Source organism: Protopterus annectens, chromosome 11.part0 (assembly GCF_019279795.1).
Source record: "Protopterus annectens isolate FY-2018-M chromosome 11.part0, PAN1.0, whole genome shotgun sequence".
In the NCBI taxonomy this organism is placed as follows: Eukaryota; Metazoa; Chordata; order Ceratodontiformes; family Protopteridae; genus Protopterus; species Protopterus annectens.
Window position 1 is genome coordinate 205,711,898 of NC_056745.1, and position 24,341 is coordinate 205,736,238.

At 44.9% G+C, this 24,341-nt stretch overlaps 1 protein-coding gene across 1 annotated transcript in view; it reads right to left on the reverse strand.

Annotated features, from left to right (window-relative positions):
* The window catches only part of CDK17 (cyclin dependent kinase 17), a 1,919,677-nt gene that overhangs the window by 776,839 nt on the left and 1,118,497 nt on the right, over positions 1-24,341 (reverse strand). The window contains exon 6 of the mRNA XM_044087623.1: positions 19,645-19,770. Within this exon, the coding sequence (XP_043943558.1) occupies positions 19,645-19,770 (126 nt within the window). The remainder of the gene's footprint in view (positions 1-19,644; positions 19,771-24,341) is intronic.

The following is a 24,341-nucleotide window of genomic DNA, read 5'->3' on the forward strand; positions in this document are numbered from 1 at the left end:
ATACCAATGACATTCTGGTAGTGGGACAGAGAGGGATGTTTTATATGGATGAAAGAAGAAAACGTGGATCTAGCATTATGTTAAGTACATCAATTTCACATGCAATGTTATCTCTTCGGTCCACCTCAACCTTTGGGCAAAGTCCTCAGACAGATCAATTAGGTGGTATTAGGAGAGAATATTCAACAGAATGGTAGAGCCAAAGGAAGTCCTTGACCTAGACCGAATGTCAAGCTTGTAATGGGACACAAAAATATGAGTGTTAGGTCAAGCAGCTGCTGAGCAATCATTATCCAAAGAAGCATGACCAAAAAGGCTGTTGAAGTAGACACAGCCCTGGTAGAATGAACTTTTGGTTTGCTGGGTAAGGAAAAAACATTAACAGTGTATTTATTTTATTTATAGGTTCATAGGTTGGTACTGAGCTATCTGCCCGAAGGCATATATTAGCCCAGCCACATTGTGTGGTATTCACTGCCCCTTTAGTAGTTCCCTAGACCCTTGTACTAGCAGCTAGTACCCTTGGCCCCTATCTAGTAGTGCTGTTGGTATGATTCCCGGTGTGAACTTTCTGTTACCCATCCACTCATCAAGGTTCCTCTTGAGAGTGATAGTGAGGGGCTCTGTCTTATGTAGATCGGGACCTTGTTCCATAGTAAGGGAAGTCTCTGCGAAGGGAATCTATCCCTCCAGCATGTTCTATTCATTGTTGTGTTGAGGTTTATATCCCTAGAGCGTGTAGCTCGAGTAAATTTGGTTTTGCTAAGATGGAGCATGTTCAACAATTCTGGGTTGGACATGGCTCTGTACGTTAGACAGAGATCGCCTCTGAGAAAGCGGTATGCAACAGAGAACAGTCTTAGCTTTTTCAATCGTGCTGCATACGGCAACTGTTTGAGGCCAGTAATTCTCTTGGTTCTATTTATTTATTTACATTTGTTAACCAGGAGTGTCCGACTGGATGTCGGTCCATTTTCAGCAGAGGCCAGGGGAGAAAATCTCCACAGTTAAAATATACAAACAGTAGTTACGATTGGATTTACATAGCGATTGACAATTTGATTAACACAGCAATTAATTACAAACATAGTTACAGATGAAGAACATAGTACATCAGTAGACAACTACAGTCTTTATCTGCGAAGTACGTAACGGACATTAAAAAAAAGTTATGTACTCACCATAATGTTCCATCTGAGTAGGTAACTTCATTTGTCAGCAACCTGTGGGTATTGGATCCGACCTCGGATCCGAGCCGGCAGATTTCCAAGCTAAAAGATCCGAGCTCTCAGCTCCTCTCCCTTACCCATAATACCCTGCTACCTCCCTCCAGTCCCCAGATCGAGTTTGCCAAATTTGCACCCAAAAAAACAACAATCCAAGACACTCGAAAGAGGAACACTAACCTGATGCATGACAAAGGGAAACCTTCCGTCATAGATATAACCATGAAACAGGCTAGGGGGAAGGGGGAGGGTCGGTTGCTGACAAATGAAGTTTCCTACTCAGATGGAACGTTATGGTGAGTACATAACTTCTTTATCTGAAGTAGTTAACTTCATTTGATCAGCAACCTGTGGGACAGAGTCCCCAGCTACCAAAAACCTTGGGCGGTCCTCAAGGAAGGATATTCCGGAGCACTGCGGAGCCAAATGCTGTCCTACCTCTGGATATCAGATCCAACTTATAATGAGAAATGAAGGTATGAGAAGAGGACCAAGTAGTCACTGAGCAGATGTCATCTAGAGGAACTTTTGACCAGAATGCTGCAGAAGTAGCCATAGAATGGGTAGAGTGGGCATGAACCCCCAAGGGTTCAGGCCGACCGGAAGCTAAATAAGCGTGCACGATGCAGTGTGATATCCATCTAGCTAAGGTAACTTTCGTAATAGGCTTTCCCAAAGATGGCTTAGCGAAAGACACAAAGAGCTGATCCGATTTCCGAGTAGTCGCTGTCCTGTGCAAGTAAAAACGCAATTGTCTGTGCACATCCAATAAGTGCAACCTGTATTCCTCTTTGTTCTGAAAGTTGGGGAAGAAAACAGGCAAGTTAATGGTTTGGTTGATATTGGATTCGGAGGCCACCTTAGGCAAGAATGAAGGGTTAGTCCTGAGAGACACTCTGTCCTTATGGAAGACCAGATACGGGGGTTTCATACAAAGGGCTTGAAGTTCAGATACCCTTCTGGCTGAAGTAATTGCAATCAGGAAGGCCGTTTTCCAAGATAAGAATTTTAACTCAAAAGAAGCTGCCGGTTCAAAGGGTGGGCCCATCAGTGCCTGAAGAACCAAGGTTAAGTCCCATGGTGGAACCGCATTCTTGACCGGAAGTCTCAACAGAAAGGTGCCTTTCAAAAAGGTTTTGCATATCTTAGTGGACGCTAAGGGACCAAGGTTATCCCCTATGTGGAAATGGGAAATGGCTGCCATTTGGACTTTGACTGTAGGAGCACTGGCTCCTTGGTAGAAAATATGGGACAGGAATTCAAGAACCGTTGGAATGGGAGCAGTAAAGGGGTCTAAATCTCTATGTTTGTCCCAGATGGAAAAACGCTTCCATTTACTTCTGTAGATCTTCCTGGTGGAAGGTTTATGCGCCGCCACCAGAAGAGATTTTACGGGAGATGAGATACCGGGAGTCCTAGCTATTAGTGGAACTGGATCAACCAAGCCGTGAGCTTGAGGTCATCCAGGTTCGGAGGTTGTAATCCCACAAGATGAGAGATCAGATCTGTAATGGGATCTAAGATCTAAGGAGGAGCTACACTGTGAGGGCGCAGGTAAGGGAACCACATCTGGCGAGGCCAGTATGGGGCTATGAGGATTATCTTGCTCCCCAACCGATGAGCTTTCTGCAGAAATTTTGTCATTAGCGGAAGAGGAGGATAAGCATAAAGAAGACCGGGGGGCCAAGCATGAACCAGAGCATCTCTGGGGCTCTCCCCTGTTGGGGGAATTAGAGCAAAAAACTCACTGCATTTTGCGTTTGAAGGAGAAGAGAAAAGATCGCAGCAAGGTTGACCCCATCTGAGGAAGATCTGATTCACTACTGATGGGTTTTGAGACCACTCGTAAGGTGTGAGGATCGAACGACTCAGCTTGTCTGCTAGAATGTTGGACCAACCCGGAATGTGCGTTGCTATCAGAAAGCAGTTGGTGGAAATCGCCCATTCCCAAACTCTCATAGCCTCTCGACAAAGAGGGTAAGATCTGGTTCCTCCCTGTTTGTTGATGTACCAGACTACTGCCATATTGTCTATCTGAATTGCAATAGTTCCCACAGGAAGAAGGTCTTGAAGGGCTTGCAACGCTAGAAGCACCGCCCTCATCTCCAGGACATTGATAGGCAGAACGGTCTCTAAAGGGGTCCACGTGCCTTGGATGGTTCTGCCCATGGAATGTCCCCCGCACTCGAGGCGAGAAGCGTCCGTGGTCAGCGTGGCTTGGGGTTGAGGCATCACAAACGGTCTCCCTTCCCGCAGCTCTCGGGAATGGAGCCAACTAAGAAGGGAGTCCCTGCAAACCCTGCTTAGGGGAATCGGAGAATCCAATGGGTGAAGGAGGAGAGACCATTGAACCTGAAGAGTCCATTGAAGCACTCTCATGTGCAATCGTGTCAGAGGTGAAAGGCTGATGGCTGCCGCCATGGAACCTAGGGCTCTCAGGACCAATTCTGCAGGCGGGGCTGGGGACTGTAGAAGCGCTATTACATGGAGTGACAAGTTGCGCAACCTGTCCACTGTTAGAAAGGCTTTGGACTGGAGTGTATTTATCCTGGCCCCTATGAAATCCAGAACCTGCACAGGATGAAGAGTCGACTTCTGAACATTTATAGTAATGCCTAGATGCTGGGCCAAGGATAAGGAATAATCTCTGGCGGAGCAGAGCAGATGCCTGGTGGGGGCAGTGAGGAGCTAGTCGTCTAGGTACGGAAAGACCTGAAGTCTCAGGTGGGCTGCTACAACTGCCATGACCTTGGTGAACACCCTGCCGAAAGTGGAGAAACCTCCTGGACCGTCTTGTCCATGAGAATGTGGTAGTACGCATCCTTGAGGTCTATGGAGCACATCCAGTCGTTCTCCTGTAGAAGAGGGAGAATAGATAGCAGAGTGACCATCCGGAATTTCTCTTTGGCAATGAAAGTACAGTTTTGTACCTACCATAAATGTAGATGTTCAAGTGCTAATACAGCTGCAGTCATAACAGATGGGTTTTCCTGCTGTCAGGCGGGTCCTCGGTCGGCCGAATTCCAAAGTCTAGGTCCGGCGTCGGTTGTCGTCGCTTCCTCCCTGACGTCAGTGCGACAGGGGTATAAAAGAACCAGCCGACGCCATTTTCTTCAGTTTTTCTTGCCCCAGATGTCAGGTGCCCCCAGAAGGAAGGCAATACATAAATGTATGTAATAATGCAATGCAATATAATCAAAAAACAGTAGTTGCAAGCAAATACACCATAAATGAATACCCCAATCAGGTTGTATGAGGAGGTGTTAGCCATTAGGCCTGTCCCAAGAGGGGAAGGAGGGAGGGAAACCTGGACTGCAGCTGTATTAGCACTCGAACATCTACATTTATGGTAGGTACAAAAGTGTACTATGTTCATCGTGCATAAAGCTGCAGTCATAACAGATGGGTAGAATCCCAAAGCTAAAAAAGGGGTGGTAGGCACTAGGTGGAACTAGGAGGAGCCAGGATGCCCTGCAAGACTGCAGTGGCAAAGCCTGCTCTAGATTTGGAGTATAATGGTAGGTGATAGTGCTTGGAGAAGGTATGCACAGAACTCCAAGTGGCTGCTTCCAAAATATCTTTGGTAGGAACCCTCCCTGAGGAAAGCTGCAGAGGTAGCTGTGGCCCTTGTGGAGTGAGATCTGATGCCTGCAGGTACAGTTTTACCATGAAAAGAGTAACAAAAGCGTATGCAGTGGGCTATCCATTTTGAGATTGTCTGTTTGGAAATTGGCTTCCTTGAGCTCCTGTAGCATAGGACACAAAGAGTTGCTCTGATTTTCTGAAAGGCTTTGTTCTGTCCAAATAATAACGCAGCTGTCTGTGGATGTCCAAGGAATGTAGTAGTCTCTCCCCTTTGTTTTGAGGATTAGGGTAAAAGGTAGGTAAGTGGATAGCCTGATTCAAAGCTACCCTGGATACTACCTTTGGCATAAAGGACGGATTGGTTCATAAGGAAACTCTGTCCTGATGGAAAATGATGAAAGGCTGCACAGCCATGAGGGCTTGTAGTTCCGATACCCTGCGAGCTGAGGTGATAGCCAGAAGGAAGGCTGTTTTCCAGGACAAATATTGCAGTTCTGTTGAGACAGCTGGCTCAAAAGGAGGCAAGGTCAGTTTTTCTAGAATGAAATTGAGGTCCCAAGCAGGTACTGGTTGTTTCCTTGGGGTTTTTTTATTCTTAGCCCCTCTGAGGAACTGTCTTAAGAGGGGGTGAGAGAATAAAGGAGGATCAGTGTTGTATTCTGCAGAAATGGCTGAGGCATGGATTTTGATGGAGGAGAATGAAAGTCCACTGCTTAGCATCTCAGCTAGATACTGTAATATTTGAGGTAAATTCAGTATTCCAGGATTCTGACCCTTTTTCTCATTCCAGGCACAAAACCGTTTCCATTTTGCAGAGTAAGCTTTCTAGTAGAAGGCCTTCTGGCCTCCAAAATGACATCCTGCACCTCCTTGGAGAGTAGGGTCTGTTGTGAAGTTAAGGAATCTTCCATGTGGCCAGATTGAGTGTTTTCAGCTGACTGTGAAGAGTTTTGAAGTTGTGCTGAGTCAGAAGAAGAGGCATTAGAGGTAGGATCCATGGTGGGGAATGCGTCAGGCTCCTCAGGAGTGGGTACCAGTGTTGTCTTGGTCAGTCTGGAGCAATGAGAATCATCTTTGGTCTGTCTGCTCTGGTTTTTAATAGAACTTTGGGCAGCAGAGGAAGAGGTGGAAAGGCATAAACTGTCATTGTTGTCCAACTGAAAGAGAGTGTCCACTCTCCAGGCCTGTGGATGAAAGGTCCTTGAGCAGAATTTTGCCAATTGGTGATTTCTGTGGGAGGCAAAGAGATCTATGTCTGGCCTTCCCCATGCTTGAATTATCTCTGTAAAAACTTGAGGATGCAACTTCCATTCGTGTGGATCTGTCATATTTCTGCTTAGGTTGTCTGCCAGCGTGTTTTCCTTGCCTGGCAAGTACTGTGCTTGAAGTTCGATTTGTAATTCCAGAGCCATGTTCCAAAGAGACATGGCCAGCCTGCATAGGGGGTATGAATGGGTTCCTCCCTGTTTGTTTATGTACCACATTACTGTGGTGTTGTCTGTCCTTATCAATAGCTGACCTGGACGCAGAAGGTTTTTGAAAGCTATAATAGCATTTATTACTGCTAGCATTTCCTTTTGATTGATGTGTAGGTGCTTTTCTTTTTGGGACCATTTGCCCTGAATGCACCGATCTGTCATGTGTGCCCCCTAGGTGTAGTCCGAGGCGTCTGTTGTGATGACTTGATTTGCTTGAGGCTTGCAGAATGGGAGACCTGTGTTTCTTTGGCATGTTTGAGCCTACCACAGAAATTCCTTTTGAAGACATGGAATCAGTGGTATTATTGTTTCCAAACTGTGGCTGTGTTGAGACCATAGGTTTTTCAGGTACCATTGAAGTTTCCTCATATGCAGCTTTGCACATGGGATTAGTAGGATGCAAGATGCCATGAATCCCAGAGCCTGCAGGATTTTCCTTGCAGTCAGCCTGGTGAAATTTGCTAGTTTTCTGAAGTATTGAGTTAGTTGCCCCTGTTTCTCTGGCGTGAGGTAGGCCATCTGGGTGTTTGTGTCCAAGTTGGCACCCAGGAAAATTATTGTTTGAGAGGGTATTAGCCTTGATTTCTTTTTGTTGACTGTGTATCCCAGAGAATTCAACAACATTATTACAAAAGCTAAATGTTTCAGAAGTATGTGCTTGCTGTCCGCTTGGATCAGGCAGTCTTCCAAATATGGATATACTTGTATCCCTTGAAGTCTGCAGTAGGCAATTACTGATGCCAGGCATTTCGTGAATACTCTGGGCGCAGTAGATAAGCCAAAGGGCAATGCAGAGAATTCATAACGGGTTGAACCTGCAAGAAATCTGAGGTATCTTCTGCAATCTTGTCTGATTGGGACATGCAGCTATGCCTCCTTGAGGTCCAGTGTTACCAGCCAAGACTCCTTGCCCAGCATGGGAAGAAGCTGCTGTAATGTGAGCATCTTGAATTTTGGCACGAGTAAAAATGTGTTTAGGATGGATAGGTCCAAAATAGGTCTCTAATCTTTTCCCTTCCTTGGTACCAGGAATAGTCTGGAGTAAAAACCTTGACCTTGTTCTTGTGTAGGTACCTCTTGAATAGCTTTCATGTCCATGAGATCTGAAATTTGTTTTTGTGCCTCTGCCCTTTGATTGTGTGGCAGGTTTGGCATGCCTCTCATTTTTGGAAGGGTGTGAAAATGGAATCTGTAGCCTCTGTCTATAATGTCCAGGATCCATTTGTCTTTTGTGACAATATGCCAATTTTTCGAAAATAATGCCAGTTTTCCGCCTAAAGGTGCTACCATTTGAGCCTTGCTTGGCATGCAAAGGGGAAAGTCATTGGGTCTGCTTTCTGAATGGCTGTGAACTATCCTCACCACCTCTTTGTGTAGGTGCTTGCCATTGTCTGCCTCTAAACGATCCTTGAGATTGCCCTCTGCCCCTCGGGTGCCTGTATCTACCTCTTTGGGGTCTGCCCGTGGCTGGAAAGGATCAATTTTTGGAAGGCCAATTTCTACTGAAACGTGGAGGTTGTACCTGTAGGAAATCTTTCACTGTTTGCATTGATTTTGCCTTTCCCTCCATTTTCTTTAATACCTCCTCGGCTTTAACACCAAATAATACATCTTTTTGTAGAGGGGCATCTAGTAATTTAGCTTTGACATGATCTGGTAAGGTTTGCTCTTTGAGCCAGGCATGTCTACGTATGACTGATCCTGTAACAGCAGCTGTACATGAGGCCTCTAAAGCATCAAAACCACATTGCAAGGTACGTTTACCCACTTGTTCTGCACTATGTATCAAATCCTGCAACTCCAAGTCTGGTTGTTCAGGTTGTGACATTTTGCTTCTCAACTGTGATAACAGAAACTGTTGGTACTTTAACATATGGAACTGGCAGTTTAATGCCCTCATGGTTAAGGTGGCCGAGGTGTATACCTTTTTCCCCCACCTTTCTAAAGCTCTGGAATCTCTCTCTGAAGGTAATGGATTTTTAGCAGTGGAGGCCTTAATTCCCTTGGGGCCCTGTGAGATAGTTTCTGGGTCAGCCGCATGGCTTTTCTATAGGAATTGGTGTGAGTCAGGAACCCGGTAATACCTGTCAGGCTTGACTGGGGCTGGAGGTAAAGAGTCTGGGTTAAAGCAGGCCTCCGAATACACATCATCTAGAATGTCTAAGAAAGGAGGTATAGCCAGAGGCCTGTGCTGAGGGAGCAAGAGAAAATCCCTAAGCCTTTTCTTGGAGTCTGAGTACTCTTGGCCTTCCCAGTGGAAGTGTTCCCTCAAGGTATGCAAGGTTTCCCCAAAAGAGTAATCCTCAGGGGGGGGGAGACAGAGGGAATGGACTCCTCTGCATCAGAATCTTCAAAAGGGGAGTATGAATGTTCCTGGTCATCAGAATGTTGTGAAATAAGGGAGGCCTGGTCCGAGGAGGGGAATTCTTCCTCCACTCTGGGCCTTTTGTCCGGGGGGGGTTGAGAACCCCTGATAAGAGTAATCAAATCCTCAGCCATTTTGAGCATCTGCTTTTTAGGCATGGGGCCTTGAGAAGGGCCCTGTGGAGCTTGTCTTTTAGTATGCATGGCTGCTTTAGACTTAGTGAAAGCCTTGATGGAAAAAGAAGGGGACGGCCTGAAGACACCTTGAGAGGTGGCAGACCTGTCTAAACTCTGAGTTTCACTGCCAAGAGTGGCTTCGGTATCTGTAGTCGGGGTGTGGGCCGAAGAGCCTGCAACCTCGGGCACAGTAGACACCGCCAATGAAGTGTCGTCGGTAGTCAGGGGCTGCGTAGGTGCCTCACTGAGAACCAGACCACCTGTAGTCGGCTTTGGCGTGGTGTCGGTAGAAGCCGCGGACCTCGTATGTCGGTCCTTATCTTTGCATCTTTTACTCAAAACTGGAGTCGGAGTATCCGACGACATAATGTAATTAAATTTTTTGCCAAAATAGTGTTGGGTGAACTCCGCCCAACGCTTAATGGTGCGTCTGTTGAATGTAGCACAAAAACGACAGGCCGAGACGTCGTGGTCTGGACCTAAGCAAGGAATGCAGAGGGAATGAAAATCCTTATGCGGTATTTGCTTCCCACATGAAATGCAATTATTAACTTTGTCTGACATCGGTCTGAGGCAAGAAAACATTCTCCAACGGGGTACTTAGCTTTCAAGAAGACTTCAGTTGCAAAATATTCGTAATCTCAGGAGCTGGCCGACCGGCACTTGCGAACTGCTTCTGCTTCGGGCACTGCGCGGCAAGAAAGACTGGACAAAACGGCGTCGGCTGGTTCTTTTATACCCCTGTCGCACTGACGTCAGGGAGGAAGCGACGACAACCGACGCCAGACCTAGACTTTGGAATTCGGCCGACCGAGGACCCGCCTGACGGCAGGAAAACCCATCTGTTATGACTGCAGCTGTATGCCCGATGAACATCAGGTTTAGAGTTGACAGGTCGAGAATTGGCCTTAAGTCCCCCGTCTTTTTTGGCACCAAAAAGAACCTGGAGTAACTGCCCAACCCAGACTGCTCTGGGGGGATGTGCTGGATGGCCCTTTTTTCTAGCAACTTCTTTATTTCTGAAGCTGCTGCCTCCCTCTGATTGGGTGGGACATCGGGAAGGCGCTTTGTTAGTGGGGGAAGATTCAGAAAGGGGATAGTGTAACCTCTGGATATTATTCGGAGCACCCAACAATCTGCAGTAATGGACTCCCAACTTAGTAGGTATCTGAAAACCGCCCCCCGACTGCCTGAAGAGAAGGACAGTTGGGCAAGCCCTCAGGTCTGCTGCGCGGGTCGATCCGAGAAAGGTTCTATGGACCCGAAATTCTTCGGCCCCCCTCTGCCTCTGGGCCGGTGTCCACCTTGTCCTCCTCTGCCTCTGAAGGACGAAGGGTCCGGAGCGGGATGGGACTGCTGGGACTTCTGGAACCACATCTTCTTTTGTCCTCTCTGGTTCCTTGAGAAGGACCTTTGAGGATTCGAGAAGCGGATCTCGATGGCAGACAGCGTCTTCCTTGCTCTGGAGCAGCGCGTCGTGGACGGTTTTGCCGAATAGCATAGAATTGTCAAAGGGAGCGTTCGCAAAAGACGCCTTGAAGGGTTCCGCAAAGTCGAAGCCAGGCGTGGCGCCGCGAGGCGACCCCTACCCCGCTGGCTCTAGCCGCTTTAGAGTGGCCATGCGAGCCAAGACGGTCCATTTGTCCTCGGCCGCCATGGACTCTGGGGGAGCTCCAGCATATTCTTTTATCATATCCCGCTGGAGTCTAATGAAGTGTGCCAGATAATTCAGCGCCCTTATAGAAAAGGTGGCTGAAGCAAACATCCTCTTTCCAATACGGTCCATTGTCCGAGACTCCTTATCAGGAGGATGGACCGAGGAACTTTCTTGCGCTAGTTCCTTCTTGGTGGCAGCCGCCACCACCATGGCATCTACTTTTGACCTTTATTCCACGCCGGTTTGTCAGGGGGAGGACGAAGTATCTTGTCCAGTCTTCTAGGGATTGGCTCCACGGTGTCCAGCTCCTTCCAAGCGCTGGTAGTAATCAAGTCTACCAGGGGATCAGCCAGGGGGGACACCCAAGAGGTAGAAGGGCCTGCGTCGAACGCCTCCAGAAACACAGACTCATCCAAGGAAGGTTTTTGGGCTGACCACCCCCCTCTAATATGCAGCATTTCCATAATGTCCCCAAAGGAGACGTCTTCAGGGGGTGACCTTGGGGAACCTTCCGCTAAGTCCGTGTCCTCCGTGAGGGACTCGGGAGAGTCCAAGTGCCTCCTCTTGCACTTTCATTTGTGAGGGACCTCCTCGGCGGGGCTGTCTGAGGAGGCCTCACCAACGGGGTCCTGTTCCCCTACAGGAACCAACTGGAGCGCCGGCACAGGCTGTCCCTGGGGCCGGACGATGAAAGACATGCCCAAATGCGAGGGAGTGAGGGGTGGATCCGCAGCCCGGACCGGGGACCTGGAACTCCTCGACAGCACCCTCTCCACCACGTCAAAAGCCGAGGGCGAAGCACTCTCCCTTGGTTCTGAGAGTAGCCCCCTCGGCTCCGATGTGAGGACCGGTGTTGGTGCCGACGCGATCGGACCCGAAAGGGGAGTGTGCTCCGACCGAAACGGAGCTGAAGACACACTGACCCCTGCGGACCCGAAGCTCGGCTCTCAGCCCCAAGAGGTCGGATCCGACACGGTCGAGAGTACGGTCGGCGAAGTAGTCACCACTGTCGGCGCCGACTCCCCGGCTCTGAGCCAGCTCAGATCCAAAGACTCCAAAACCCGATAGTGAATCGGAGGAGCAGCAATTGGGGCAAAGAAAGGGGCCGAGCTCCCCCCCCAGAGGGGGGGTAGGCACTTGCACCCCCATCTGCATTTAGGCCTGCAGGAATCGACGCATCACCCGGTCCATATCAGCATCAGACATACTCCTAGTAGACCTTGAAGAGGTTGTCGAGGTGGGCCAGAAAGGTCACCTAGATGACCTCGAGGGAGACTGGGATTCCTCCTCTGTCTCCAGAGAAAAGCGGGGAGAACGGAGCTGAGAGTGGGAAGAACCGGAGAGCCAACTAATTTAGCAGGCGCAGCAGAAGGATGAGATTCTGCCTGCCGCTTGTGGCTCTTATGCCGGTCCTTATCCCTATGCCTCGTCTCTTTGCTAGAAGAGTCCCCCTCTCCCTGGGACACAGAGGGAGGTTGGGTCCCTGCCAGGGGAGGGGGAGCTGAAGGTTGGACAGCCGCAGCTGTGACTGGTGCCATTGAGGGAGAGGAGGAAGAAGAATCCACAGGCAAGAGTCCCGCCAGGATTAACTTATTCCTCCTATCCCTCACAGCCCGGGGGTTAAAGGCTGCACACACTTGGCAGCCTGAAGACAAGTGGGCCACCCCTACGCAGAGAACGCACTGAGTGTGGCCATCTTCTGGGGACAGCTTATGACCACACTCAGTGCATTTAGAAAAAATGGCCTTAGGCCCCTCAGCCATCACATGTTGAAACTCGCCCACACACACAGAGAAAGGGGAGGGAAAAAAATAAAATTTACACTAAGTACCACAAAAAAACACTGAAAAATACAGAGACAGAAAACTAAGGGCCTACTACACTCACATACACCGAAAAAACTTTGAGAAAATAGTTTTAAATACTCTCACCAATGCCAAGAGCTCGTCACTTACGCTGTCAGAAGCCGCGGCAAACGAGATCGGGGGACTGGAGGGAGGTAGCAGGGTATTATGGGTAAGGGGGAGGAGCTGAGAGCTCGGATCTTTTAGCTTGGAAAGCTGCCGGCTCGGATCCGAGGTCAGATCAGATACCCACAGGTTGCTGATCAAATGAAATTAACTACTTCAGATCAATTGTTACAATAAGAAGTTCCTGCTGTATAATAAGTAGTAGGCTTATGAGCATCCAAGCTTGCTATAATCAAGGTAGTTAGTGGGGTTTAAAGAAAGGTAGTGGTTGGATGGGGTGGGTGATATCAGAGTGGGAGTTGCAAGGGCATAGCCAGCATGTTTTTAGGTGCGCTTTTAGTAAAGTTCTGAAGAGGGTGCACAATGGTATGGAGGTAATTGTGGGTGGGAGGGAGTTCCATAATTTGGCTATGGCTCAAGAGAATAGTGCTTCACCAGGAGAGTTATTGGCTTTAGTGATCTGCAAGTGATTTTTGTTGCTGGATCTTAATGGTCTGGTGGTGCAATAGGGTTGGAGTAGATTCTGGAGGGATGGGACATTTAGTGGATGGTTTACTAGTTTGTGGGTGAGTGAGAGTTGATACCACTGAAGGAGGTGAGGGAGTTCAAGCCAGCCCAGTTCAACAAGTGAGAGACAGTGGTGACTACGGTAGGATGCCCCTGTGGCGAATTTGGCGATTTTGTTGTAGCAGGTCTCTAGCTTGTTTAGATCGCATTGCCTTAGGTTGGTATATATTGGAGAGGCATAAAAAGTAGGGTGGAGATAAGGTGGGAATTTGCTACTGAAATCTCTGTGCTTTGGTGAGAAGTTGCTTATTTCTGTAGAACGCTCCTAGTTTTTTGTGGACTTTTTTTATGGTCACGGATATGTGAATGCTAAATTTTAGTTTATTGTCTATTTCCACTACTAGCAATTTGGCGTGTTCTGTTGGGTGTATAGTGGTGTTGTCTTTTGCTGTGATGTTAAAGTGAGAGTTGTTTTGAGTATGTTTGGTGGGTTGGAAGATGAGTAGTTTAGTTTTGTTTGGGTTGAGTATTAATTGGGCATTGGATAACCAAGTTTCAACAGAGGAAAAAGCTTCCTGTGTGACTTTTTGCAGTTTGGGTAGGGACTGGGCTGAGCAGATGATGGTTGAGTAATCTGCGTATTGTATGAGTGTGCCATGTTTGGTGGCAGAGGCTAGATTATTGGTGAAAATAGAGAAGAGTAGGGGTCCAAGGATGGATCCTTGGGAAACCCCTATAGAGACATGTAGTTGGGGAGATATGTCATTCTGCCATACAACGGATTGTTGGCGGTCAGACAGGTAACTCTGAAACCAGTTGGTGACTGATTGAGAGAAGGATAGATTATTGAGGACAGAGATGAGTTGTTTGTGTGGGACCATATCAAATGCTTTAGATAGGTCTAGGAAAGTAGCAGAGGAGAGAGAGAGAGACATTGTTTTTATGCTGAAGGACAGTGTTAGTAAAGGAGAGTAAGGCAGTGCTGGTGCTATGGTTTGGTCGGAAACCATGCTGAGTATTGGAAAGGAGGTTGTTGGTAAGCAGGTAGTCTGAGACCTGAGAAAAAGAAAAAGGATAGGCAGTCAGAAAGCCATCTGGACAGATACTTTAGAAACTCCTTTACCAAGCTTAGCCTTGAAGAATGACACACAGAACTGGTCCAATTTTCTGAAGCCTCTGGCTCTGTCTAGACGTCTGGCAGTGAAGAATGTATTCATCCTTATTATTGAAATTTGGAAAGAATACTGACAAATGTATAGGCTGATTCAGATTTGATGCAAAGGATACCTTAGGCAAAATGGCTACATTAATCTTCAATGAAACCCTACCTTTGTGAAAAAATAAGGTTAGGGGGATTACAAGACAAAACCTGAAGTCAGAGACTCATCTGGAGGAATTTACTGCAATTACAAAAGGAGCCTTCCATGATAAAAACATTAAGTCCACAGTGGCAGCAGGTTCAAAAGGTGCCCTTGTTAAAGCTTATAATATAAGGGACAGAACCCCAAGGTGGAAATGGGTCCCTCAAAGAGGTCTGTAAAGAAAGGTACCTTGCAGGAAGGCTTTAGATAATCTTAGGGAAATTATGGAAAGATGGTCCTGACTACCCCATCTATGAAACAGGCTCCATATCCATGTGAAGCAGAGTTACTCCTTAACCCAATTAAAGTGCAACTTGGACAACTGGATGGGGAACAGGAAATTCATCCCTGGTTTGGCACCTGTCTCTAATGGACACAGCCTTTAAATGGCCCAGGCCCCTGCTTGTAAAAGTTTCATCTCCCAAACCCCTGCTTACACTTATCAAGGGTATCCAGAACTTGTCTGAGATTTGGGATGCATGGCTAAGCTTAAAAAGGCCCCTGTGGTCATTATCCTAGTAAACACCTACGAAAACTGGAAATGGCTGCCAGCTGAACCCTAATAGTAGAGCACAGCAGTTACACTTGGACTGGAAAAGGTCAGCTAAAAATATATATTTTTTATTTTTTCTTAAAAATAAAAAATAAAAATATTCAAAAATATAATCTAAAGGAAAAGAAAAGGGGGTCAAGACCCTTTGAGCTTGCCGAAATACTAAATCACCTCTGCTTACAACAGTTAAATTTTCCTGATGGAGGGCCTCTCAGGTGAAGAAAGGATATGTACAACTCTGACAGCTTGGGATCTCTGGCCATCAATAGAAGTGGGGGAACCAAGTGGTCAGTCTGAGGGATTTTGGAATTGTATGACACTTACCCCAAGGATGGGAAACTGGATTCAAAACCCAGGGAGGGTGCACTAGATGAGGTCACAGAAGGGGAAAGCAGACTTATCTGGGACAGAAAAGGGCTATGAGGATTGCAGCCACATTGCAACAAGCTGCTTTCTATAAGAACTTTATTATCAAGGTTGTTGGAGGATTAAGTATAGAGAAGATGCGGGTGTCAAGCATGGACTACAGCATCCCTCCGTGACTGTCTCTACAGACGGATCAGGGCAAATAAAGCTGCTGCATTTCATACTGTATGGATCACAATCATGTTGCAGCAAGGCCGGACCCAGTGGCTGAAAATCTGTGCAGCCACTGATAGCCTGACAGACCACTCATTAGGCATTAGAATGCTCCTGGCTCAATTTGTCTGCTCTAATTTATATTTCACAAAAAAACACCACAAACTGCTGAATATTTTATAATTCAAATATTGATTGTTAATTAAATATTTATTCATTGTTAATTGATTTCAATTAATGTTAATTCAAGATGGTACTTATATGACTATGTCTGAGTTGTAATTCATTCCAATGAAGGCGAATGCCGAGGTACCAGAATCAGATTTATTAAAGTAAAAATAGGTTTTAGTCTGTGCTGTTATTTCCGTTGCTGTGGAGTTTTGTGTTCTAATTTATATTTCCCCAGGATATGCACTGCTGTTAGAAAAGTGCTGAGAAGACAATGCCCAGGGGCCATACCATTACGGCCTCTTGACAGAAGGAATTCACGCTTTTGGGAGGTAGCTGTGAAACACCTGCAACTCAAGGAGGACTGCAGTCATCTCCAAAACAGATGGGATATACAGATGGGCCTCTAACTGTAACCAGATGGCTTCGGACTGCTTTCTTCTCATAATGCTCCCCCTCATCCAGAAAGGAAGTGTCCATGGTCACTACGGCCATGGGCTGGGGAAGAACAAATGGGTGTCCTGAGAAGACTTGATCAGATGTCAACTACCATGAAATATGACGACTACAAACTTCCTTAAGTCATATAAGGAAATGCATTGATTGAGTTATCACAGACCATCAAAATGAAAGAGTCCACTGAGGAACCCTCATGTAGAACCTGGCCAAGTGAACCAGTGATATGACAGTGGCCATCAAACTGAGAAGATAGACAGACAGTTCTAGACTGGGTTGGCCGAAGTTCACTGCAATGCCCAAGGATAGGCACAAACGGAGGGAGGAGTCTTTTACCTTAATCAGGGATGCCCTTGAAGTTGTCATAAGGAGCCAGTCGTCCAGGTACAGAAAAACCTGAAATCCCTGCAGTTTGAGCTGAGCTGTTACCACTGCAATGAATCTGGTAAACACCTGGGGTGGGTGGGGAGCAATGTTGAGGCCAGCACTCAAAACTGGTAGTACAGAAACCTCCTGGAAAGTCTTGCTGTCTTTATAAGGTTGTATGAATCCTTGAGGTTCACCAAGCACATCCAGTCCACCTTCCTTAGTATAGGCAGAATGAACTGCACCAGTACCACCCAGAATTTGGCTATCTGATGAACACATTTAGTTTGCTGATGTCAAAAATATTCCTAAGGTCCCTGTTTTTCTTGGGCACCAAAAATAATCTTGAATAAACCTGGATCCTCTCTAGTCTGCTGAGACCTCCTGGATTATTTGTTTTGTGTGTCACCTTTGAATCCATACTGCTTGCTTCCCTCTGTTGATGAGTGAAACATCTGGAAGGGATTTTTGATGAAAAGTTTGGCAAAACTGAATGAGGATAGTGTAGCCTCTGTCTACGACTCTAAACACATAGGAATCTGATGTAATGGCCTCCCAAGCTTGAGGGTGGAATGTCAAGTGTCCCAACTGTGTCTAGAGTGCAGCATTTGAGCAAACCCTTCAGGAGTGGCGAAAAGGCTTGCTGGAAAAAAAGGCCTCATGAAGCACTGATTTTGCTAACTGCCCCTGTCCCCAGGGAGGCATTCATTTAAGTTCCTCCCTTTGCCAAGGGAAGGGGCGGTTACTGTCATCTGGAGCATCCTGGACAGAAGAATATCCACTCCCTGCCCTTCCGGTTGCATGAAAAGGTCCTCTGAGACATGGAAAAGTGACCTCCTACAGCAGACATCTTGCCAGCCTGCTTCCTCTAGAAAAGGGCATTAAACAAGGATGCCTTAAAGCACTCTACAAAGTCACAGTGGAATATCCAAGCATGGAGGCTAACTATGATGCCTGTGCCTACCACCCTAGCAATACCATCTACTGCACTGGAAATGAGACACATGGATGCTTTTGAGGTAGATAGCATGGTGGCCAACTGCACCTCCATGGACTTATGAGTCATGACTGTCGGTTGGGATGCTACTGATTTACAGACTTTGTTAATCAAGTATCTCTGAAGCTTAGTCAGATGTGTCATATAGTTCAGTGCACAGATGGCAAAGGTGACTGAAGCACAGGTGCATTTCCCAAATGTCCAATGCTCGTGACTCTCTGGTGGACAGACCAATGCATTCTCCTCTGAAAACTCTTGGTGGCTGCAGCAGCAGTGGCATTGACCACAGCTCTTGCTCCAATGAGACCTATCCTTGGGTGAGACTAAGATTTTATCTGTCTTTCTATGAATAGGCTCCACCATGTTGTGCTCTTGCAATCCTCTCCTGGACACAGGGTCGACAAGTGCATCAAGAGGGGTTGCCACTCAAGTTGTGGATGGGCCTGCAAACAAGGTCTGAAGAAACACTGACCCTTCAACCCTGGGATGTAGATAGCTCCATTGGAGCTTGAGTCCAATACGTCAAGATAGACATTAGCAAAGAAAATAGCCAAGCTGTTGGTGCCAACAGAAACACACAGAAAAAGAGTCAGATCCAGGACCACCAGTGCCAAAGAGTGGACCACAGAAGGAAAACCAAGGTAGGGGGTGGAAGGGTCACGTTCTCTCCACTCTCATAGCAGAAGGGGACTAAAAGATCCCCAGGTCAGTCTGAGGCCTTCAAAAACATCTGCATCATCTTGTCCAAACTGACTATTTAAGGCTTCATATAGACCTTTTAGACTTAAAGGAAGCCTTTAAATGTAACCTAGTAGGCACGTGCAGGGGTTTATCAAAATGGGGAAGACCAGACCCAAGGTGGTAAAGGCTAACATGAGAACTTCAGATCCAGGGTAGCATCCATAAAATGAAGATTGGAGCTGACTGCTGATGTAAGAAACTTTGAATCTGGGGTAATAGCCATAATAGGAGATCGGTGCTGACCGGACTTCAGTTTTGCAGCCTAGAAGAGGCTCGACATCTCCAATAGCTGGGATTGGAGTGGCTCCTGTGTTGGTTTCAAGAGTATCAGGGATCAGTACCGGGGAGTTGCCAAAGCCAGATCCACAGGGAGAGCAGAGGAAGAGGAGGGGCATTGGTGGCTTCTGCACTGACTCATCAGCAACAGAAAACAACAGTTCATCTCTTTCTCATTATCCTTACAGTCTTCATCCTTACCTTTGCCTTCCTCTCTCTCTTCCCTTTCTACTGAGGCTTTTTGAATGTTGAGAAAGAACCAAGTGATGGAGAGCCTGACAAGGAAGAGATGGGAAAGAGCCCCTTAAATACCCATCTATTGGCTCCGAAACAGGCATAGGCCTCATATTCTTGATCTGAGTACACTACCTCACTGCAACACACTTATTATGAGAACCTTGAGGGACAGTTCATGACCCAAATCAGTGCACTTGTGGAAGCCTAGTCTTCTTGCACAGTTTATGAGGTAAACACAGCACTCAAGAAAAGCAACCCCAAACAGCCACAATAACACAGTCCAAAAACTAACAGTCAAACCTATTAACCAACAAGTATTAAAAATCTAATGAGTATCTAACAACTATTTGAAAACTACCCACAAAACTACACTAAACAGACAAAACAAATCCCACTGAAAAGGTGAAACACACAGAGGGAAGAAAACGGCACAAACCATATGACACAGCAACTGCAGCCATGCACTCAAATACCACACACTCAAAAATTATCTTCTCTTAAATGGGAGACAAGAAATACTCAATCTATGGCTCGTAGCAGGAGTAATCCCAGAAAAACAGCTGAAAAGCACTGAAAAGCACTCTTCTCCAACAGAGCTTTGGAGACCATATCTAACACACAGGAGCAGCAAATGAGATCTGAGGATACTCAGGAATGCAGTGCATCATGAGAGGGGAGTTGGAACTTCAGAACCAAGAGTCTGAGGTGCAGCCTCGGATCCAGTCAGATCCAATATCCCACAGGTTGAGTTGGAGTGAAAAGACAGCACTAGATACAAACCTGTACTATACCGTAAGGATGGTTAGAGAAAACAGTAATAGGAGCTATACCAGATCTACATCCTAAATCAATAGTAATACTGTTATCAGCAGTACATATCATAATTTAAAAAGTGTTTGGTGAACAGCAGGTTAAATTAATTAAAACACCCTGAAGGCAGACTCACCAATGATGCTCTTCGTGACAGTCTACTCATTGGTTGATCAAAAGGTGGGCTGCTTATTTGAAGCTTTTCTAAATATCCGTCAGGTATTCTGATATCAGCAGGCAGAGACAGGCGCTTATTCAAGTCCTAGGTATAAAAGATAGTAAATCAATAATCAATCGCTGCTAGAGAAACTTATGTTTTGTGCCACACAATTCCCACTCCAGTGATCTAGTTTCTGATTTATTTCTGGATGACTGACAAATATACAACTAAATATATTTACAGTCACTGACTTTCCAAGACAAAACAGTTCCACCTCCAAAGGAACTCTAGTTTAACAGGATTCGCTGAAAGGTGCTCAGCAAAGCTACATATTTTTAAAATGCAGTATCTTCAGTACAATACATAATGCAATCTAGCAGCACAGAATGTAAGTCAGCCTCACAAAATATGGCACAATCTGAATGGAGAGCACAAAATAGCCAGAAATTTACATTTGTATACCATCATGCTCATGCTGCATGTCACAACTTGCACATATTCACACCTCACTCCATATGCTACGTACACACGCATACACACAGGAAATAAAGCACATTCTTAGCTACTGTTCACTACAACCATTAAAAAGGTTGGTTTTCAAATGAGTAAACCTATATCTAAGCAAGCTGTGTACATTGAAGGAATTAGTTTAAACTACAAACATCCAGTGACCACTGGAAGATGCAGTGTTTCAAAGAGATGCTCAGAGAAAATGTACTCAGTTGATTATTCGGTGTGCATCCTTCCATACCATTCCACAGTAAAGAAGGCATTCCTGGAAGATGCCTCATTAGCAGTTTACTGTTTAAGGCCTTTCTTCTTCAGATGTAAACTGACTTATGGAGCATTATGGCAATAAAGGAAAGCTTTAGATCACAAGTTGAAAAACCCTGTGATTTCAGTCCTGTTCGGAGCCAAAGATGACGCTCTACAACACCACACACTTTAGTTCAGTACCTATCCTTCCTGTCTTTTTTAGAAGTCCAAGCACCTCAACCTCTGTAAATCGAAATTCCACAAACCCCTTCTAGCAGAGGGTTACAAAACCTCAACAACAATTTCACATACTTTCCCTAGCATCAGAATTAATTCTTCCTTATGTCCCGCTTCCCTTACTCATTTCGTGTACAAGTACCTACATACTCTTACTTTACTTCCTGCAATACATACATTTCAAGTGTTGCGCTTGGTTCCTGTTATTCTATTATCCCCAGTTCCCCCTCATTACAGCATTAAAAATCATGAAGCACACCATGAGCCAAGCTTGATACATCACTCCTGCCAAATATAGCTTCTTTATGTTTATCACATTCTAATTTGCTAGTCATATGAATTCAGACTACATTATACCTTCTTAAAACACCCTGACTGTCTCAATCTATGCAGAATCCTTTGCTAAAGAAGCCCAACTACCCACTACCCTCTTCGTGAAAAACAAACTAATCACTGTTTCAGTTTCATCTTACAATCTTAGTTCCAGAATAGACAACTATACCAGTTGAAGTGTGTTTGCAAATTGTATCACCACATCTCTGAAATCTATCTTCACATGAGCTACGAACACCATCACCCATTTGTTTTGTTCCTCTGAGCCATTTTAAGTTTATGTCCTTTTTAATAAAGGGCTTCAGATATGTAAGTAAACTTACCATAAGAGATATTCAAATGATCACTGCTGCAAGCAGCCTTAGCTATATGGGTCATATCCTGTTAAGAATATAACAGCCTGCCAGCTTCTAAACCTTCAAGGGTGCCCTTCCCACGTTCAAACACTTAGCTAGCTAATATGAAGAAAAAAAAATATTGGTTTGGGTGTCAAACACTTCAAAACTTTCATGTGAACTAATAAATGAAGGCTAAAGCCCTGGAAAGGTCAATGCTAGGAAACTAAAATTGGAAGCCCTCACTTTGGCAAACATACAAAAATAAGAGGGATGGAGGGAAGGAGTGGCTTCTGCAGCAGTGATCATTTGGACATCTACTGTTATGGTAAGTTTACTTACACAACTGCAATGCGCTCATCATACTGTTGCAGTAACCTCTGCTATACATGTAGACTACCATATCTTACATTGACTGGAAGGAGGAGGAAAGATGATGGCAAAGCAGCATCTGGAGAACGGCCATAGCAAAGCCTGACCTGGACCGAGTGAAGGAATCAAGCGTACAGTGCTTTGTAAGCGTATGTACTGTGTTACAATTTGCAGCTTCTATTACACCTCTAGAATCCAACCCTTTCAAAAAGCCATAGATGAAGCCAAGCCCATAGTAGAGGAGGCCTTGACCCTGCTTGGAATAGTTTTGCTGTGGTGATTATAACAAAAGGTAACAGCCATGCAAAACCATTTGGAAATGGTCTGTTTTGACACAGGATGCCCCTTCTAATCTTCACAAGAAATGAACAATTGATCTGAAAATCTGAAAGATATGCACCCAAGTTGTCTGTGGACATCCAAGGTATGGCATATCCTTTCTCCCTCATTTTTAGGTTCAGAAAAAAAAAAACAGGGAGATGGATAGTTTGACAAAGTAAATACCACTTTAGATATAAAAGAAGGATTTCTCAAAGAAACTCTGCCTCTGTGGAAAATGAGATAGGGTTAATTCACCATAAAAAACTTGCAACTCAGATACCTTGCAGAGGTCACAGGAACCAGTATAAAAATATTTCCATGTAAAGAACCTCAACTCAGCCAGGTAAGCTGGTTGAAATGGAGCACATGTTAGATCTCCAAGACAAAATTAAGACTGAGAATGCACTGAAAGAGGAGGATCCATGGGCAGACATGCTGAAATGGCTGATAAAAGAACCTTGATGGGGGAGTAAGAAAGGCCATAGTATAGCAACTCACGCAATTACTGCAAAATCAGTGAACAACTAGCCCTGAATGGTGCTGGTTATGTTATTGGCACCAACTAGGAAATCTTTTCTATTTACTAATATATGATTTTTTTGGAAGTAGGCTTTCATGCCTCCATTAGTAGCTGCTGCATGTCTTCAGTAAATAAGAGTCTAAAGAGAATTAAGACCCCATCATCCAAGCAATCAACTGAAGTTGATTGGGATCAGGGTGCATCAAACACCCCTGTACTTGTGTGAGTAGATATAGTCTGTGAGGAAGATTGGCCATTTCCAAAAGAAGGGAAAACCACTGTTGCCTGGGCCAGAAGGGAGTCAGCACAATGATCTGGGGGAATTCCTTCTGAATTATGGAAGTACCCTGAATGCCAGTGGAAAAGCATGCAGGCCATTTCTTTTCTTTGATCAGAAATGTTCATCTGTCTTCCAAGCCTTCTTCCATGGAGTCCTGAAGCAGAATCTTTCCATCTGATTGTTCACAGAAGGGAGGGAAATAGTTCTATTTGAGGGACTCCCAACAGATGGGTCAAATCTTGGAAGACCCCTGATCTAGTTTCTATTTGTGAAAGTCTGTCCTGTTCAGTTTGTCTGCCACACAACTTTGCTCTGATGGAATGTAAGATGGCTATAGAGTGAGATTGTGCTGTGAAGCTATATCCTAAGCTAAAATGGCTAGTTTGCAAAGTGGGTTCCCCCTTGCTTGTTGATGTACCACATGACTGTGGTATTATCGCTAAGAATGTGAAGAGGTCCCGGGGATCAAACATGATTCAGAGTGCCCCACCTTTACTGAATTGCCACTTATGACACAGGCACATTTACATATATATAAAAGTAATCAAACTGTATTAATAAGTTAAAATTAACAAACATTATGCTTCACATATAATGCTATATATCATATAACCTAAGCAACATTACATAAGTTATTCAATTCCTGACTCCTTTTTTAACCAAGAAACATCTTTATTAAACCATCACTTACAACATAAGCAATTATACATTTATATAAATGAAAACAAAACAGTGTAAGAAACTTCGTGTGTAACATTCAGTCCTACATCTCTAGTTAATCACTGTATATTAATCAGATCAGACAAAAGTAGTAGAAGTAGCAAACTTAAACTCAGAGTTAAAAATATATATATATATATATATATATATATATATATATATATATATATATAAAAAATTGTACAGAATTACTAAGTACTCAAAAGTAATCCAAGCAAGGCAGGCAGTCTGTTTCCAGTTGAAAATCCTTTATTAAGTACACAGACAAGCGATCCAAGTAAAACAAAAATAGAGTAATAGTTTCCTCACAAGCTTTCTAAATATATATATATATATATACATATATACTTTTTATCAGGCAAGGGAGTGGTTTATTGTGCTGTAAAACAAAGTGTTATTGGTACACATGTTAAATTCACATCCCTTCCCCCATCAGTGTGACACTTAAGCTGGTCCTGCCCTACTTAGTAGCTGTCATAATAATATAACCCTTATGTACTTTAAATAAAATGTATAATGACGTGGTACCTCTTATTTAACCAGATTATTAAGTAGATTATTAAGTCTGTGATTTTATTCAAGACAATGTACTACTTTGCTGGAAACATATCAACCTTAGTTCATTTGGCAATCAAAAAATATATATAAATATATACATATACACTTTGCATGTAAAAAATCAATTGTAAAAATCATATTCTGTTTTCATAACCTATTGTTAACAAAGATCGCTTTCGTCCTTCTAGACTTCTTCAGGTCTGTGTACAACAACCCTAAAAACTATCTGTAAAAATATATA